Source organism: Portunus trituberculatus, chromosome 17 (genome assembly GCF_017591435.1).
Source record: "Portunus trituberculatus isolate SZX2019 chromosome 17, ASM1759143v1, whole genome shotgun sequence".
NCBI classification, from domain to species: Eukaryota; Metazoa; Arthropoda; class Malacostraca; order Decapoda; family Portunidae; genus Portunus; species Portunus trituberculatus.
In genome coordinates this window covers 13,675,978-13,690,191 of record NC_059271.1, presented here as the reverse complement: position 1 = coordinate 13,690,191, position 14,214 = coordinate 13,675,978, and the positions used below count along the sequence as shown (strand labels likewise).

Sequence of the window (14,214 nt, the reverse complement as noted above, 5' to 3'; positions counted from 1 at the left end):
TATATATATATATATATATATATATATATATATATATATATATTTTTTTTTTTTTTTTTTTTTTTCCCACTCGAGGGAGATCTGCCAAAGGCAACAAATTATTAGAAGAAAAAAAAGGCCCACTAGAACTGCAGGTTCCCTAAAAGATTTGAAGGAATTAACCAAAAGCCATGGACAAATATCTTGAAATCTCTTAAAAGAAGTCAAGTCGTAGGAAGATGGAAATACAGGAAAAGGTAGGGAGTCCCAGTGTTTACCAGTGAAAAGTATGAATGATTGAGAATACTGGTTAACTCTTGTATTAGAGGATTTAACAGAATAGGGATGAGAGGAAGAAAGCCTTGTGCAGTAAGGCCACAGGAGGAGAGGAAGCATGCAGTTAGCAAGATCAGTAGAGCAGTTAGTATGAAAATAGCGATAAAAGATAAAAAAAAACGATACAACATTTCGGCGGTGAGAAAGAGGCTGAAGACAGTCAGTCTGAGGAGGGGAGTTAATGAGACGAAAAGCTTTTGATTCCATCCTATCTAATAGAGCTGTATGAGTGGAATCCTTACCAAACATGCGGAGAGTACTCCATACAAGGACGGATAAGGCCCTTGTACAGAGATAGCAATTGGAAGTGCGGGAAAAACTGGCGGAGACATCTCAGAGCGCCTTTCTTCATAGAAATTGTTTTTAGCAAGGGATGAGATGTGAAATCTCTAGTTAAGATTATGAGTACAGAACTACAGGACATACCAAGGATATTCAGTATGGAAGAGGGAGACAGATGAGTGTCATTGAAGAAAAGGGAATAGTTGTCTGAAAGGCTGTAAAGAGTTAATAGCTGGAGAAAGCGTTGAAAACTACTAGATTTTCTCTGCCCTAATCAGAAATCTTAGAAGATCTGCCAAGGGCAACAAAATAAAAAAAAAAAAAAAAACTGCAGGTTCCCGAAAAGATTTGAAGGAATTAGCCAAAAGTCAGGGACAAATGTCTTGATATCTCCCTCTTAAAAGAAGTCAAGTCCAGAGGGAAATACAGAAGCAGGTAGGGAGTTCCAGAGTTTACCAGTGAATGATTGAGAGTACTCTTGCGTTAGGGAATTGGACAGAACAGGGATGAGAGGAAGAAGAAAGCATTGTGCAGCGAGGCCACAGGAGGAGGGGAGGCATGTAGTTAGCAAGAACAGCAGAACAGTTAGCATGTAAATAACGATAAAATATAGAAAGAGATGCAACATTCCGGCGGCGAGAAAGAGGATGAAGGCAGTCAGTCAGAGAAGAGGAGTTGATTAGACGAAAAGCTTTTGATTCTGGCCTATCTAATAAAACTGTGTGAGTGGAATCCCCCCCGAAACATGCGAAGAGTACTCCATACAGGGGCAGATAAGGCTTTTGTACAGAGGGGCGAGGAAAACTGGCGGAGATGCCTCAGAACGCCTAACTTCATGGAAGAGCTGCTTTAGCAAGAGATGAGATGTGAAGTTTCCAGTTAAGATTTTCTCGGAAATGGAAAAAAAAGATAGAAGAATTAATATGATCTGTTTCAAGTTACAGCTTACTAAAGGCGACGTCACACTAGCACTTTTCTGTCAACTTTCTTAAGACTCAACTTTTGTCAATGCTCTGCCTTTGTCGCGTTTGTCAATTGTAAACAAACATGGCTGCCCCTTCACCCCCCAACAAACCCTTGCCATTTTGTATTTGCTATTTTTGGCCTTCAATACTCTCTATGAGAAACTCTTCAGACAGCTTTGTCCATTCATAAACAACAGAGCAGCTCATCTTGGCCCGTTGTTACTTGAAAGTTCTGCCTAGGAGCGTCGCAGTCCCAGGGATATGTAAACAAACGACTGGACCACTTTTCACTGATATATATATATATATATATATATATATATATATATATATATATATATATATATATATATATATATATATACACACACACACACACACATACATCTACTTATCAAGATTCTATTAAGTTGAGATTATAGCATCAATGAAATTAATAAGAAAATAAATTTTATTGTAAAAGCTTTGATTAGGAGGAGGAGGAGAAAGAGAGGTTAAGAATAAGTTAATGGTGTACATGTTGAGTAGCATGGTTAAGGTATAAACGCAGCAGTAGGAAAACGAAGAAACAAAGGGAGATACAAGGTGTCGGGATGCATGAGAAAATGATATTATGATGCTAAAGAATGAGAATGATAGAGCATGTGAAAATTATATAGGGAAAACGGATGAATATGGATGATATCTTTACTTTTTTTTTTACAAAAGAACACAGAATAAATAAATGAAGAAAGTTCTTAACAACTATATGATCCATATCAAAATCATTCAAATATTCACAAAACAAATCAAATCGCAAAGTAAAACATTGGTGAAGTAAAGAATGTGACGAAATGGAAATAGAACCTAGAGTAAAATGACAAATTAATCTCGCAATTGATTACTCAATCATTAGGAACAATATAATAAAAAAAAAAAGTAAAGTGACAAAATATGCTTCACTCGAGGCTGATATAAAAGGCGAAGGAGTGAAAGTCAAGACAAGTAATAAAAAAAAAAAATAATAATAATGATTTGAACGGACACCCACTTCTCTCCGGATCGTAGGACAACCTCAGCACAGTCCTCGTGAGGATCCGGCAGGGGGCGATTCCGATGGCGGTCGTCCACGTAACTTCTGCGAGGATTTGGGTCGACGCTCTTAAGTTTATGATCTGCAGGAGGAGAAAGAAAAAACTTTATATATTACACACTAAAATCAGACACTCGTCTTCGTCCTCCTCCTCTTCCTATTACCATTATAACTTTTATGAAGGAGGGAATCTGATTAAGGGCAACACGAGCAGAAGGTAATAGACACCTAGCAAAATGATAATCTACTCCTATAGCGAGATCTAATAGCACTAGTTCTATTCTGCACCTGTTCTGGTCTGAATCAGTTCAGGGAGTGCTGTGAACTTACTGAACGTTTACCTCTGTGTCTCAAAACTCCAGGGGACAGTCAACCAATTTATCTAGAATTGGTGACCCCAAAGCCAGTCTTGGAGTACCTTTCTGAGGAGGGGACCATAAATGTTCCCAGGTCAGACTGCTCTCTCGGTAGCGATCATAAATGTCTTAACATCCCCCTCAACTTTTCTTTATTAATTTCTGCATCATTCACGGACTTAGATTTAATTTAAAATTTATAGAACGCCACTTCCCTCAACTAAACCTCAACTTCTATTCCTCACCAAAACACAGGTATCTGAGACAACTGAAAGTGACCCCCTTTCGTTTCCTTCCTACTTTCTCTATCATGATTTTCGTTCCGGAGTTGGATGTTGTGTCTATGTACGCAACGACTTGACTTGCTCTCCAGCCCACACTTTTGAATCTTCTGAGTTTTCCACCATCAGGCTTCAACTCAAAAGTCACTCCCTAACTAAATTTATCTGTGCTGTCTATCTCTCCCCTAACTCCTCTGACTATAGAAAAATCTTTGACTATTTATCTTCTAAAGTGAAGCACATTCTATTTCTCTATCCTTTCACTGATATCTCCATTCTTGGAGATTTCAATGTTCAACACAAGCTTTGGGTTTCCTCTCCCTTCACTGACCATCCTGGTGAAATAGCTTTCAACTTTACTATCTTCCATGACGAAGAGAAAGGGGTACAACATCCTACTAGTATTCTTGACTGTCTTAGAGATCCAACCAATATTCTTGACCTTTCCTTACTTCTTCTGTTAATACTGTTACATTATCTTCTTCGTTGGGCTCCTCCAATCACATTCTTATATCTATATCTTGTCCAGTTTTTTTTTCAATCCCCCCTCAGGAATCCCAAAAGCGGAGGTGCCTCTGGCATTTTGTCTCTGCCAGTTGGGAGTACATGAGGAGGTACTATGCAGATTTTCCTTGGAATGATTATTGTTTTCCGTATCAGAGACCCATCTCTGTGTGCTGAGCATATAAGAGATAATAGTGTCTGGCATAGAGGCGTAATTTCTTCACCCTTTTTTCAATTTAAACCTTCTAAACTTTGGTTTAACACACCCTGTTCTCCTGCCATACACCATAGAGAGGGTGCCCACAGAAGGTACTTGAGCCTTCCATCATCTGAATTTCATGTACCTACTACCAGGAATCAAACCAAGTCTGTTCTTCAACTTGTCAAATACTCTTTCGTTCATAGAAAATGCCAATCTTTCAAAAATACAACTCCCCTCAAGACTTTTGGCACCTGGCCAAAGACATCTCCAATATTTTTTCTTTTTAATCTTTCCCCCTTTTATTCTATCTATTCTGATGGCACCACTGCCATCACATCTGTCTTTAAAGCTAAACTCTTCTCTCAAACTTCTTCTAATAACTCTACTTTGGAGGATTCTGGATTTCTCCCTCCCTCTCCACCTCCCTCTGACTATTTCATGCCATCAACTAAAATTCTTTGTAGTGATGTTTTCCATGCCCTGGCTGGCCTAAACCCTCGGAAGGCTAAAAAAACTCTGCCTTCATGCTTGCACCTTGCCTAGCCAAACTCTTTCAACTCTGTCTATCGACTTTTACTTTTCCTTCTTGCTGGAAGTTTGCTTATATTCAACCTGTTCCTGAAAAGGGTGACCCTTTTAATTCCTCAAATAATCGCCCTACAGCTTTAATTTCTTGCTTAACTAAAGATTTTCAATTTATCCTGAATAGGAAGATTCTTAAACATCTGTCACCTCACAATCTAATATCTGATCGCTAGTATGGCTTCCGTCAAGCCCGCTTTCCTGAGTCTTGGTCATCCTGTTTTAGAGATTTCAGTGAAACTTTTCTTGTTGTGTTAGACATATGAAAAAAGCTTTTTGATAGAGGCTGGCACAAAGCTGTGATTTCAAAACTGCCCTCCTACGGTTTCTATCCTTGTCTCTGGAACTTTATCTCAAGTTTCCTTTTCTGACTCTTCTGATCTTTCTAAGATTTCTGATTGGGGCAAAGAAAACTGCTCTGCACAAGGGCCTCATTTGCCCTCATCTTCTCATGTTTCGGGTTTCCACTCACACAGTTTTATTAGATTGGGTGGAATCAAAAGCATTCTGTCTTATCAGTTCTCCTCCTCAGACTGACCGTCTTCAGCCTCTTTCTCACCGCCAAGTTTTTTTTTTATTATTAATGCAAGAGGGGAATGTATCATATATATATATATATATATATATATATATATATATATATATATATATATATATATATATATATATATTGTGTGTCTCTGTGTATCGTGTATATCTTCATCATGTATTTCATTTCTATATATTAAGCCTGAGTGATCTGTGAGAAATCTTTTATGAACTGACGATAAAATCCTGCGAGACCAAGGAAACTACAAATGGCATCAGCGTCAGAAGGCACAGGAAACTCTGAGATGGCACGAATTTTGTCATCAAGGGTGTGGATACCATGACTATCAACTTTGTGACCGAGAAACCGAATTTCACGCTTGAGGAGCTGACATTAGCTGAGTTTAATTTTCAATCCGACCTTAGCAAAACGTGCAAGAACTTCAGATAAGGTATTGAGATACTCAGACAGATTTTTTGAAGAACTTCAGATAAGGTATTGAGATACTCAGACAGATTTTTTGAAGCGATCACAAGATCGTCTAGATAGCAAAACACTGAAGTACCCAAGAGACCAGACAGTACAGAGTTCATGAGACGAACGAAAGTCAAAGGGGCGTTTCTCAATCCCATGGCCATGCGTTTGAATGCATATTGGCCTGATGATGTGGTGAATGCTGTATATGGGCGAGAACTTTCTTCCAGATCGACCTGGAAGAACCCAGACTGTAGGTCGAGGGTTGAGAAAACAGTGTTAGAGTCGCCTATTGACTGAAGTAGATCTGCGAGAACAGGCATAGGATGTCGATCGGGAATTGTGATCACGTTCAGACGACGGAAATCCACCACGACCCGAAACTCACCATCAGACTTGAGAACCAAGAAAAGCGGAGCGTTGAAAGGCGAAGCCGCAGGTTCAATGACGTCATCCTGAAGTATGGCTCTGACAGCATCGTCCACCATTGTCCTACGACTGTGAGGGATACGGTAAGCAGGGACGTAGGTGGGAGTCGAGCCGTATTTTTGGCCTTCGATGCGAAAGGACATCACTCAGCACTGTCTCATTTTGAGTCCCCCAATCTACCATATTCCATCCTTCATGCACCTTGGGACAGCCTATCTATCAACGTGTTAAGCTTCCTCTCACAGAAAACGGTCATCAGTACTTGCTTGTTTGCGTGGATAGTTTCAGTCGGTTCAGCATCTTGGTTCCTCTCAAGCACAAATCTGCACAATCCATTGCACGCGCACTGATCAATGAAGTCATATGCCGCTATGCTACTCCTCGCGTCATTTTATCGGACAACGGCACCGAGTTCAACGTACCATACTCAAAGCAGTTTGCGATTCATTTCACATCAAGAAATGTAACATCATCCCATATTCTCCTCAAGCTAACGGTAAAGTAGAAAGAGCTAACCGTCGTATCCTCGATATCCTTCGCTTCATTGCAAGTTCAAACTCTGCATGGGATGCACATATTCCTCTCGTTGCGTGCTCGCTGAATTCTGCCATTCACTCCTCCATCAATGAGTCTCCGCATTTCGTCCTTTTCGGTACAGACAAGCGACTCCCACACGAGCTTCTCTCCTCAGAACCTCGTCCGCTCTATTGCCTCGACGATTACGTCAAATTCAGAGTCAATGCTTTTCAGCGTATCTACACGTCGGTGCGAGACAACCTCTCTGACTCCCAGGAGTCAATGCTGGGAAAGCAACATCGCCGCTCTACCCTTCGCAAGATAGCAATCGGAAATGTTGTATTCCATAGAGTCCATGACCGTCACTCAAAACTCGATCCGCTCTTTCACGGCCCTCACCGAGTCACAGAGCTCATGCACGGTCATAAGGTGAAGATCATCGAGCTAAAGACAGGCAAAGAAAACATCGTTCATAGAGATCATCTCAAGCGTGTCGATCGTGGGTTCGACACGGGCACCACCACGCCCCTGACTCTCCCACAGCAGGGATCTGTCAGCATCGACAGTCAGCCTGTCTCACCTCCTCCACCTTCAATTCCCTATAACCTTCGGTCTCGCCCAGTGTAGTAGTCAGTTCTCTATTCCCATTCATCTTCTCTCGTATGTATATATTCATGTATATGTTTTCATGTATTTTATCTATATTTTATCTTGTACTATGTTGTATTGTATAACTGATCCTCTTATATCATTGTCCCCCTTCTTCATTTAAGTTCTATTTTCAATATATTTTTATTGATATCCGAGGACGGATGCTTCCAAGGGGGAAGTAATTGTATCATATATATATTGTGTGTCTCTGTGTATCGTGTATATCTTCATCATGTATTTCATTTCTATATATTAAGCCTGAGTGTCTTTGTGTATCGCATATATCTTCATCATGTATTTCATTTCTGTATATTAAGCCTGAGTTCCCCACGTTTTACGAATGTTCCATACACACCCACATTCCATTGTCACCCCACCATTCCTCAAGCCATGCCGGATCCAATGAGTTTAAACCATCCATTTGACGTCACGCCGCTGGGTCGAGGTAAGCCAATCACGAGGTCGTGACCCAAGCGCCTTCCCGGGACACCTTACCCACATTGATCCTCTCTCACTCTCATTCTCTGTCCAGCTTCCGTGTAGGGTATACATAATTTCCTCAGGCAAGGCAAGGCGTGGGTGCTCGTATCATTGTGTGTGTATATATCTACAATAGACGCATCATCAGTTCATGAGTGTTTCCGTCTTTCCTCATCTCAAGCAATCTACATCTCAAACCGTGGTGGGCCATATACTTTCTTCTACACACCTTTTATTCTGATACATTTGTGGCAGCTTTTTATTGATATAGGAAGTTGGCCAAGGGCAATAAAAGAATTAAAAAAAAAAAAAAAAGATCCACTTTGTATGCCAGTTCTCTTAAAGATTAAAATAGGATACGCCAAATGTCTGTGACAAATATCTTGAAACTCCTCTTAAAAGAAGTCAAGTAGTAGGAAGCTGGAAATACAGAAGCACGCAGGGAGTTCCAGAGTATACCAGAGAAAGGTATGAATGATTCCGACATGACTGGTTAACTCTTGCATTAGGGAGTTGAACAGAATAAGGATGAGAAGAAGAAAGCTTTGTGCAGCGAGGCCACAGGAGGATAAGAGGCATGCAGATAGCAAGATCAATAAAGAAGTTAGCAAGAAAATAGCGATAAAAGATAGTAAGAGATGCGTCATTTCAGCGGTGAGAAAGAGGCTGAAGACAGTCAAGTCAGTTAAAGGAGAGTTGATGAGATAAAGAGCTTTAGATTCCACCCTATCTAATAAAACTGTGTGAGTGAAACCACCCAAACTCACGAAGAGTACTCCATACAAAAACGGATAAGGCTATTGTACAGACTTAGCAGTTGGAGGGGAGATAAAACTGGCGGAGACGCATCACAATGCCTAATTTCATAGAAGCTGCTTTAGCAAGAGATGAAATGTGAAGTTTCTAGTTTAGAGTATGACTCATAATCCTCGCTCTGCAATTTACTCATAACTTATGAGTAAAGGACTGACCGAGGATATTCAGTGTAGAAGAGGAAGACAGTTCATTGTCACTGAAGAAGAGGGGATAGTTGTCTGGAAGATTGTGTCCAGTTGATAGATGGACGAATTAAGTTTTTAAGGTATTGAACACTACCAAGTTTTCTCTGCCCCAATCAGAAATATAAGAAAGATCAGGCGTTCCTGCATGATCTGTTGACTTTCTGAAGGGTTAGTCGTCTCTGAAAGGGCATGGAAAGATATAGGATGATATCATCAGCATAGGAGTGGATAGGGCATAAAGTTTGCTTAAGTATATCATTAATGAATAATAGAAAGAGATGGGATGACAGTACAGAACCCTAAGGATCACCATTGTTAAGAGATTTTAGAAGAACAGTGTCTGTTTACTACGGCTGCAATAGAACGGTTGGAAAGGAAACTTGAGGTAAAGTTGCATAGAGAAGGATAGATACTGTAGAAGGGCAGTTTTGAAATCAATCATTTGTGCCAGATATTATCAAACGCTTTTAAAATATATCTAACGTGACAGCAAAAGTTTCACCGAAATCTATAAAAGAGGATGATCAAGATTCAGTAAGGAAAGCCAAAAGATCACCAGTAGAGCGACCTTGACGGAAGCCATATTGGCGATCGGATAGAAGACTGCGAAGTGACAGATGTTTAAGAATCATCCTATTGAAGGTAGATTAAAAAAAACTTTAGACAAGGAAAAGATTAAAGCTATAGGGCGGTAGTTTGAAGGATTAGAACGGTCACCCTTTCTAGGAACAGGCTGAATGTGGGCAAACTTCCAGCAAGAAGGAAAGGTATAAGTCAATAGGCATAGTTAAAAGAGATTGACCAAGGCACAGAAGCACAGTTTTTGAGAATAGGAGGAACCCCATCAGATCCATAAGCCTTCCGAGGGGTTAGGCTAGCAGGGGCATGGAAAACATTGCTACAAAAAATTTTAATTGAAGGCATGAAATAGTCAGAGGTAGGAGGAGAGGGAGGGACGAGCTGAAAATCATCCAAAGTGGAGTTGTTAGCAAAGGCCTATCTTCTACCGCTATTTTCATGTGAACTGCTCTTCTGATCTTGCTAACTGCATACATCCCCTCCTCCTGCCGCCTCGCTGCACAAAGCTTTCCTCTTCCTCTCATCCCTATTCTGTTCAACACAAGTACTCTTAATCATTCAGTCCTTTCTCTGGTAAACTCTGGAACTCCCTGCCTACTTTTGTTTTTACAACCTCCTATGACTTGACTTCATTTAAGAAGGTTTCTAGATATTTATCCCTTTCTTTTGGCTAACTCTCTTTGCCCTGCAATTAGGTGGTTCTTATATATATATATATATATATATATATATATATATATATATATATATATATATATATATATATATATATATATATATATATATATATATATATATATATATATATATATATATATATATATATATATATATATATATATATATATATATATATATATATATATATATATATATATATATATATATATATATATATATATATATATATATATATATATATATATATATATATATATATATATATATATATATATATATATATATATATATATATATATATATATATATATATATATATATATATATATATATATATATATATATATATATATATATATATATATATATATATATATATATATATATATATATATATATATATATATGTATATAGTATACATGTATGTTTTGTTGCCCTAGGCCAGCTTCCCTCTCTTACATAAAAAAAAAAGCTAAAATAAATAGATAAATAAATCATCAGGCCCACTGAATCTGCCAGTCCCTAATGAGTAAAAAATACCTCAAAATTAGTTTAATTATTTTGAATCCTCCCTATTAAATTAATTAAGCCATCGATAAGACTACGACTATTACTACTATTAATACTGCTATTACTACTTGTATTACTACTACTACTACTACTGTTCCTACAATTCCTACTACTACTACTGTTCCTACTATTCCTACTACTACTGTTCCTACTATTTCTTCTACTACTACTACTACTACTACTACTACTACTATTAGTAATACTATCACCACTACTACCACTACTACTACTACTACTATTAATACAACTACTATTTATTATTATTATAACATTAATAATAATAATAATAATAATAATAATAATAATAATAATAATAACAATAATAAATACAATTATGAAACAAACCAACGAAAATTATAAAAAAACAAAAGCCCAAAAAATTCCTTAGACACGTTACTACACTTAATATGATATCGCCTCCCTCCCACAATCGCATCACAAAGTAAACATGACATGGCATGATGAAGCTGACATAATTTCACCTCCCTCACTGCTTTCGTTGGTATCAACTCGTACTCTTAGCCTTCTTTCTCACCAATCCTCAGCAAACGTCTGGATCACCTTGCCCCTTCATTTTGCCCTCCTATGATCCCTACCGCCTCTTCGCCCATACTATTCCCTGCTCGTCACTGCAGCTGAGAGTAGATACAAATCTCACACAATCACGGCTCGTTGAGTGTTGACAGTGCGTCATGTGCATAAAATAGAGGCAACAATGGGAGGATGGCGTCGCTCGCTTGAGCGCGCGCACACGCACACGCAAACAAACAAACACACACACACACACACACACACAGGATCATGCAGTTTCTCTTCCTTTCACATGAAATCATTTCTAAAATATCCTTAAGTTTAATGTCCACAAGAAATCATTGGCGATTCATCCCACTTTTCCTCTCTAATATTTTGCAGTAAGAGTAGCGACTGAAAAGTTAAGAAAATAAATAATCACTGGTTACGTGAATACACAAATAAATGTTTAAGTGACTCTCCAGGAGATGGTTGATGAGATGAGAAAATACTGTTGGTAGTAGTAGTAGTAGTAGTAGTAGTAGTAGTAGTAGTAGTAGTAGTAGTAGTAGTAGTAGCAGCAGCAGCAGCAGCAGCAGCAGCAGCAGCAGCAGCAGCAGCAGCAGCAGCAGCAGCAGCAGCAGCAGCAGGAGGAGGAGGAGGAATGCATACTTGGTAATGGAGAATATCAAAGCTGGTGTCCACTCATAAAGGAGGAATGTATACTCGTAATACGTGTCGTGCCTTCCTCTTCCTCCTCCTCCTTCTCTTCCACTCTCTCACACTCGCCCTCGCCATATTGCCTAACTATACATATGTCACTCTCCGTAAACGTCTATCTTTCCTCACAAGCCACCACCACTATCACCACTACTACCATCCCACCCTTCATCGCTGTATCTGTGACTTGAAAAGAAGTCTCATCGAAGCGCCTTCCCTTGATGGCATTAGGGGGATCAGTCTCCTGACGGTCTTTATCTCACTCGTCCATCTTCGCCTGCCAGTGTCAAAGGTCTTTAGTACCCCTCTGCCTTGATTTTTCACCCTTATCTTTTTTTACATCTCTTTAGCAATCTGGGGACGTTATCTGCTGTCTGAGAGTGCCCTTAGCCATATAAAGGGAAGAGGAGAGGATGAAGAATGCGAGAGAGAAAGAGAGCAGGGTTCTATAGATGCAGGAATAGTAGGAGGAAACGCATCAAGTCACCCATCGTTGTTTGTCTGTTTATCTCCAGGGTCAGATAGCAGCGGCCAGGCACGACATTCCCGCATTCTCTCCCCGCGCGACAAGATTCTGTGAGGGCCAGCCAAGGTGGTGTATCTGTCTTCCCAGTATCATTGTGACCCATCAAGCTGGACACAGTACAGCTCTGCATGCTACCAATAGTTATGCACTGCTTCCCATGTCTCCCATCCTTCTCTTCCAGTCCTTCTCATATATGTTTTAGATTTCCCTTCCGTTTCCCGTCTCCCCTCCCATTTCTTTCCTCTCCCTTCCATCCCCACTTCCTCCTCCTTTGATTCTCAGGATTATAAGTCATGAATAACGGCACGCATTACTTCATGTCCTTCGTGAGGTGTATTGCAACTGTCTGCTCCAACTTCTTCTTAACGAGATGAAGTAATGCACGGTTGTACTCAACACTGGCTGACACACTAAAGTGACTCGGCAATTCTAGTTGAATCACGCACGCTCAATCACCACAGTAAAGAGGATATTTCGCTTTTAATTCCTATTCTCTTCACTTGAGTCTTTGCTTAATTGGGTCTTTGCTTATCAGTCCTTCCACACACAGTACCTAGGTTACCACATACACACTCCCTCTCATAAAGTGTCATGTGTATATTTAGAGAGGGAAAGACGTTGATATAAAGCCGCACCGAAGGGAGAAATGTAGATGTTCGGAGTGGTATCAAAAGAAGACTACAGTGAACAAGAGCAGAACAGAACAGAACAACAGAGCCCCATCAGGAGTTAAGTAAGGCTCATCGGTTGTTTCTCAGCGATTCGAGTGTTGGTTTAGCACGGCAGCTCCAGCGGCCACACACACACACACACACACAACAAACGGCCCATTGACTAACCTTCCGTGGCCACACTGCACGCCTCTAGTCTAGACCATTCACAGCTCCCACTGATACACAAAAATAACCTCAACATGGGTTTTATTTCCTTCTTCCGTCCCTCCAGCCGTCCCTCTTTCTTCATTCACTCATGTTCGCATACAAACAAATCCTCGCTCTCGGTTCACGGCTAGAAGCAACCAGAGGACGACGAGGAGAGAAGACAGCGATAAAACATGAAACGTGCATAGGTAAGGAAGTATACATCGTGTAACATCGGCAAGGAATAGACATCTGCGGTGGATGGTGGGAATACCTCGTGGAGGCGGCAACGGGGGAGCAACACAGCCTTTCCTTGCTCTGTCTTGCATCACGTTGTGGCACCAGCAATAAACTAACTGACCGACAGTGAAAAACGACGATACCACCGCCGCCATCCATGAAGTAAGGGAGCAGTGACCGCCTCTACTACTCTCACCACAAGCTACGTTGCAACTGACTGAGGAGTCAGTCTGACTGTCTCACCCACCCACCCACTCTCTCTCTCTCTCTCTCTCTCTCTCTCTCGTAACCACACAGTAGGGTAAAGAGGGTTAGGAGAGAGAGTGGGCGGCAGAGGGAGAGGGATGCGGGGACAAAGAGGAATAGAAGAGTTGGATGATTGCGGATAGCGGTCGAAGAGGAGGAGGAAGGCATGTAGTAGAGAGAGAGAGAGAGAGAGAGAGAGAGAGAGAGAGAGAGAGAGAGAGAATACTCTACGGGTTATAAAACAAGCTGGTAACTCATTGTCCTTAAGATAAATAAGATACGTGTATTTACCTAGTTGTATTTACCTAGTTGTAGTTTTACAGGGCCTGGGCTTTATGCTCGTGTGGCCCCGTCTCCATATCTACACTTATCCAATCTTACTTTAAAAGTATGCACACTCGTTCCAGACATTACTTCTTCATTTAAACTGTTCCACGTCTCAATACATCTTTGCGGAAAACTATATTTTTTAACATCTCTCAGACATCTTACTTTTCTCAGCTTTTTACTATGCGATCTTGTGCTTCGAATGTCATATTCTTCTCTCAGGATCAGTTTCTCATTATCCACTTGGTCCGTTCCGTTGATCAATTTATAAACTTGTATCAGGTCTCCTCTCTCCTTCTTTGTTCCAGGGTTAGT

At 40.1% G+C, this 14,214-nt stretch overlaps 1 protein-coding gene across 10 annotated transcripts in view; it reads right to left on the bottom strand.

Annotated features, from left to right (window-relative positions):
* Positions 1 to 14,214, bottom strand: part of LOC123504736 (SH2 domain-containing protein 3C-like) — a 315,439-nt gene that overhangs the window by 154,513 nt on the left and 146,712 nt on the right. For 9 of the 10 annotated variants that reach the window (XM_045255494.1, XM_045255495.1, XM_045255499.1 and 6 more), the window contains one exon: positions 2,593 to 2,716. In XM_045255494.1, the coding sequence (XP_045111429.1) occupies positions 2,593 to 2,716 (124 nt within the window). Of the gene's footprint in view, positions 1 to 2,592; positions 2,717 to 13,360; positions 13,536 to 14,214 lie in introns of those variants that run through there. The other variant, XM_045255501.1, reaches the window with a different exon arrangement.